The sequence below is a fragment of the Helianthus annuus genome, chromosome 8 (genome assembly GCF_002127325.2).
Source record: "Helianthus annuus cultivar XRQ/B chromosome 8, HanXRQr2.0-SUNRISE, whole genome shotgun sequence".
Taxonomy (NCBI): domain Eukaryota; kingdom Viridiplantae; phylum Streptophyta; class Magnoliopsida; order Asterales; family Asteraceae; genus Helianthus; species Helianthus annuus.
Window position 1 is genome coordinate 30,365,871 of NC_035440.2, and position 5,789 is coordinate 30,371,659.

General features: G+C 34.5%; 1 protein-coding gene across 1 annotated transcript; it reads left to right on the forward strand.

Annotated features, from left to right (window-relative positions):
* Nucleotides 1–3,562: 3,562 nt before the first annotated feature.
* On the forward strand, nt 3,563–5,317 carry LOC110872604 (ankyrin repeat-containing protein NPR4). Its single transcript, XM_022121419.2, has 2 exons — nt 3,563–3,952; nt 4,679–5,317. The coding sequence occupies exons 1-2, from the start codon at nt 3,563–3,565 to the stop codon at nt 5,315–5,317; spliced, it is 1,029 nt and encodes a 342-aa protein (XP_021977111.2).
* Nucleotides 5,318–5,789: the final 472 nt, after the last annotated feature.

Here is a 5,789-nt window from a genome sequence, read left to right on the forward strand (position 1 = left end):
CCTAAACCCCCCCCCCCCACCCTCCCGAAAACCTAAAACTAAACCCTAAACATAAACCCGAAAAAAACCTTGAATGAAAGATAAGAAAATTTGTGATCTTATGGTGTCATTTTGTTTTAAAATGATAACGTATGGAGAAATGAGAAATGTTTGAAAAGTTATATATTTTTTGTTTCAATTTTACCCCTCCTTCATTAAAAGTCTTCCCCCCTCCTTTTTAGTGGGTTTTAGTTAGTTTTCTAGTTTTCACAATAACTAGTTGTTTTCATTTGAACCTTCCCCTATGAACCTAACCCTATATATATATATATATATATATATATATATATATATATAGAGAGAGAGAGAGAGAGAGAGAGAGAGAGGAAGGTTAACGTTTATTACGGCTTAACGTACATCACGTACGATAGGTAATTATGCACGTTCATTTTAAAATCACGCACGTTATAACTCAAAAATCCAAAATCACGCATGTTGAAACACAATAATCACGCATATTGAAAACATTAATCACGCATGTTATAGAACAAATCACGCACGTTGTTGTACGTGAAATACGTTAAGCCGTAATGTAAGATATACTTTTTCTATATATAAATATATACATATATATATATATATATATATATATATAGGGTAGGGTTCCAGCGTGAACAACCTCCCAAGAGTGAACTGCGTGAACAGATCTGGACCATTGATTTCCTTTTTAGTTGTTAAGGGTAGAATTTTAATTATATAAAATATTAGATTTAAATCATTATTTTAATAATTGAATTAAGTTACATCTTTCCTATTTTAAATTCATTATCCACATTATGTTTTATTTATTAATAAGATAATTATCAAAACAAACAACAAATCACCAGATTTCAATTTTAATTTTTATTTCAGATTTCATCACCAGAATTCAAATTTTGATTTTTAAGATCCACGTAACCTTCATATTTCAACGGTATACACATGTGTACTTGGATATAAATAGAATAGTACACATGTGTACTCAGCATCGTACATATGTGTAATTAGCTACAATACCTGTAAAACTATTTTATATTTAACAAATTACAAGTTCCATAATGTTTTCCAAACCAAACAAAAAAACATATAATTACAAATTCCAGTTTCGTAAAAACAATAAACCCAACATAATCGAAAAAACAAAAAACATAATATTTTACAACTATTCGCCACGTTGTATGCTGAATCATCCTTATCGACCAAGCAAACAAACATATGTGAATCATCCTTATCGGCCTCATACGTGAATCATCCTTATCGACCTTCCATCTCCACTTTTCTCGTTAACGACATCTCCTATAATAGCACAAAAAAACTCAGCAACCAATACTTTGCATAATTCACAAGTGTACATCAACAACCTTACACATTCAATACACAAAAATTCTGAGATATCACAAAAACAGACGCTATACACACGTGTACATCACGTTAAAATCAGAATACACATGTGTACATCGCATTAAAACCAGAGCAAAATCAGAGTACACATGTGTACATCGCGTTAAAACCAGAGCAAAATCAAAATACACATGTGTACATCGCATTAAACATTGTACTCAACACTGAAAACAAACACAAAACAGAAATATATTATAAAAATAACAACAAAGTCACCATCAATCCTTTAACAAATGTATACAAAACTTAAAAATGAATTAAAAAAAGTTCAATCCAGGAACAAAAAGTAAAAACAGAAATATCTCACAACGCTTTTTTCACATTCAAAGTTACAAAATGCAAACTTCATAGGAGAGAGAGAATACCAGGAACAAAAAGAAAAGATCCACTGTGGTGTGGGTCCTTGATGGCTAAGTTCAAGGCATGGGAAAAGTGGTTTTCAATACATTGTTTTGAAACTACTTACAGCTGCTTGAAAACCGGAGTGTCTACATGGCTAAGTTCAAGGCAAAGGAATCTCCCTCCCTTTTCAGTACCCTGATCGAAAAGAAAACTATTAACAGAGAACGATTTGTCATTGATGAATACAATATATTTGTCATGTCGATGTCACGTGACAAATATTTAAATCAAAATTTTACAGAATATTTATCAAGCACCTGTATGCTTCCGCAAGAACTTTTTCAATATGTGTAACATTCATAATACCAAAAGCGATAGTGTAACCATCCATTGAGTTATCCTCAAACGTAAGCCTTTCTGCATCTCCCTCAATCCATGCGAGAGATCCCAAATCTCCAAGCCCTAAACAGTTGGAAGATATACGGTGGTTAATAAACTTGCATTATCTCTCTAACCAATATATACATACATATACACACGAATAAAGTATAAACGCACACTTACCTCTTTGTTGGGCTCGCTTTCGACCAACATTTAACATATTTGGATTAATATCACAAACATGTATTATTTGTTGTTTTACGGCGTACCCTGATCTAGGGTTGAATATGGTGGTTTACGACGGTGATGGTTGCTGGTTTACGGCGGTGATGGTTGCTGGTTTACGGCGGACCATGAATATGTTTATCAAGCCGGCAGTGATGAAGATGAAGATAGAGAGAACGAACTTTTTTCCAGATCTAGGGTTGAATATTATGATTAGTTAATTTGTGAGAGAGAACTAGATTTATGCAATCAATTTAAGATGGAAATTACACATATACCCTTTTTGGATTTAACTAAATGGAAAAAATTAATCATATAATTACCATCATGCCACTCGTTTAATCTCAAGATCATAAAAATTAAGGGCCCAGATCAGTTTACGGCGGTGATGGTTGCTGGTTTACGATGGACCATGAATATGTTTATCAAGCCGGCAGTGATGAAGATGAAGATAGAGAGAACGAACTTTTTTCCAGATCTAGGGTTGAATATTATGATTAGTTAATTTGTTAGAGAGAACTAGATTTATGCAATCAATTTAAGATGGAAATTACACATGTACCCTTTTTGTATTTAATTAAATGGAAAAAATTAATCACATAATTACCATCATGCCACTCGTTTAATCTCAAGATCATAAAAATTAAGGGCCCAGATCAGTTCACGCAGTTCACTTTGGAGAAATTGTTCACATTCGAACCTAATCCTATATATATATATATATATATATATATATATATATATATATGTTTACTGTTTTCTGTTTCATATGTCTTAACATCATATCGTTAAGAGATTGCCATATATCATCTATAGATATTGCCCTCCAAATTCTGAATGAGCATTCAGATCAACAACAATCTTGGTTGGTGAATCTAGTTGCTACGGAGACGTATAAGGGCCTATTAACTTCATTGGCTAAGAACCCCGATGCGTTTAATATAGAAGAAAAGAATCTTATCACAAGAATCATAGAGCGAAGTAAGCATTAATCATGTTTATAGATAGATGTATATCTCTCATTAATAGCGTTCAAGTTTTGTTACTGTGAAGTATTTGCTTTTTCCTTATTTTGGTAAAATAAAAATTACTTTCAATTTGTAGAATTTCTGGTATGAAAGTACAACCTGCCACAGAAGAGAATAGTGATGCACTGAAAATACTACAGATTATTTGGAAGCATGCTACCGAAACAATGAGATTTGATCAAATTGTGAAAATGCTGATAGAAACTTCTCCTTCCTGGCTTAATAAACCACCGAAACCTGGAGCGTTATTTGTTGCTGCAGAACGAGGCAACACCAGGTTTATAGCTGAGTTGCTTCGAACCTATCATCATCAGCTTATGATTAGCACAAATGATGATGGGCTCACTATATTTCATGTAGCTGTTATGCACCGTCAGCAAGGTGTCTACAACCTATTGTACGAGATAGCTGGCAGCACCAAGGACTTTATATGCGAAATGCAGGACAATTCAGATGGTAACACTATGCTTCATTTAGTTGGGAAGACTTCGAAGCAGATGGCAACTAAGACGTATGGTGCATCTCTGCTAATGCAACGAGAATTATTGTGGTTCCAGGTATGTCTTACAATATGTCCCAAAACTCCTTAGTGTTGATTGCTTTAGGGGGGAGGGGGTGGTGATCTCTCATCACTCACTCATCACTCACAACATCCAATCAAGCTCCGCCATGTCATCAACCATTATTCCATCACTCACAACCTTTTTTAGTGGAAATGCCCATCACTCACAACACCCAACAATAAACCCTCACATTTCCTCACAATATTTCATTTTTCACGCGTGATATTCTCCACGAGTGATGAAGTGCACGGGTGAGGAAGAAACAGTGGGGGTAGTGTTTGGCATTATCCACGCGTTATGAAATGTCCATCACGTAGAAAAAGTGTCCCACCTGCCTCCCCTTATGGATATAGTACTAATTTATATGATTGTACAAACAAAAATGTAATTCAACAATAAAAGGAATACTCCCCCAACTAAACAAAGAGCATGAATGATTGAACTAATAAATTGTAACAAGTAGGGTAATTAATTTATTTCCTGTTGTTACATTTTTTTAAAGGCGATGTTTCGTAAGGCTTGAAAGTTTGACCTTTAAGGAAAACTCCACCAGAAACCTCCCACCCCATTTCCTGTTATTACTTATTGGAGTAGTTCAGATATCATTCACAATATTTAATAAGCACCCATGTTGAATGAAACTTGTATGTTAGTGTAACAATAAATAGAATAATGAAAATTACAATGAGTTATGGTTGCATATAACTGTTTACATTGTAGGAAGTTTACAAGATGACGCCACCTTATGTAAGGGAAAGAAAGAACAATGCTGGTCAAACACCGTATGAGTTATTCTCTGAAGAAAACAAAGATCTAGTTTCCAAAGGATTGGATTGGATGAAAGACTGCATGGTCGTTGCCACACTTATTTTCACAGTTGCATTTGCTGTAGCCTTTACAGTTCCCGGTGGCTACAACCAAGATCATGGGCTTCCTGTTTTCACTCATGAGCGTACCTTCTTAGTCTTTGTTATTGCAGATGCCATTTCTTTGTTCACTTCCTCAACTTCACTTTTGGTGTTTTTGACTATCCTGACATCTGGTCATGGTCAACGTGATTTCATGTATTCATTACCCACAAAGCTTATGATAGGCATACTAACACTTTTCATCTCTGTAGCAACAATGATGGTGACGTTTAGTGCAAGTTTCTTTGTGCTATACCACAAGGGGTTGAAATGGGTACCAATCCTTATTGCTGTATTTGCTACCGTCCCAGTCATTGCGTTTGCAGCATTGCAGTTTCCTCTTTTGGTGGATATGTTTCGCTCTATGTATGATTCTCACTATCTCTTTAACCCCAAGAAACGTATTCTTTACCCCAAAAAACCAAGGGTACACACTAAAAAGTCTACTTAGTGGTGTTTCCCAAACATCATGAAAAGGATATCGTTCAAAACATGTTAGAGTACCCATGGCTGGGTTATGTATGTGTTTCGTTCTATAGTGTGCTATGTATGGTTGATCTTTGTTGTCTATAAAATAAATCAACCTTTATTTCATGTATCTACTACGTACCAGTGTATTACAAGTCATTTTTATGATCATGTTATACTTACAAAAAAGATATAGTTGTAAATCAAAATGTGCATAAGGATGCTTAGTGATCCAAAGAGCTATGCAACAAACCATGGGGTTTTAATATTAGAACGAGATTTTTTGGAAAAAGAATTTAAAAGTAAGAGTTTAAGAATATATACAATGTCGGTTGGTTTATTCTGGTTGTACTCTTTCCCTTTTGATTCCACAACTTTTTCCAACGTCTCCAGATCCTAGTCCTCCATTGTTCCTAAGATACACATGAAGAAACTGATTATACTCCATATTAAAG

Bases quoted from the DNA above. Each gene is read 5' to 3' on its own strand.
- LOC110872604 (XM_022121419.2), top strand. From the start codon at position 3,563: ATGAGATTTGATCAAATTGTGAAAATGCTGATAGAAACTTCTCCTTCC. The intron at 3,953-4,678 runs GTATGTCTTACA...TTTACATTGTAG, and splicing joins GAGAATTATTGTGGTTCCAG to GAAGTTTACAAGATGACGCC.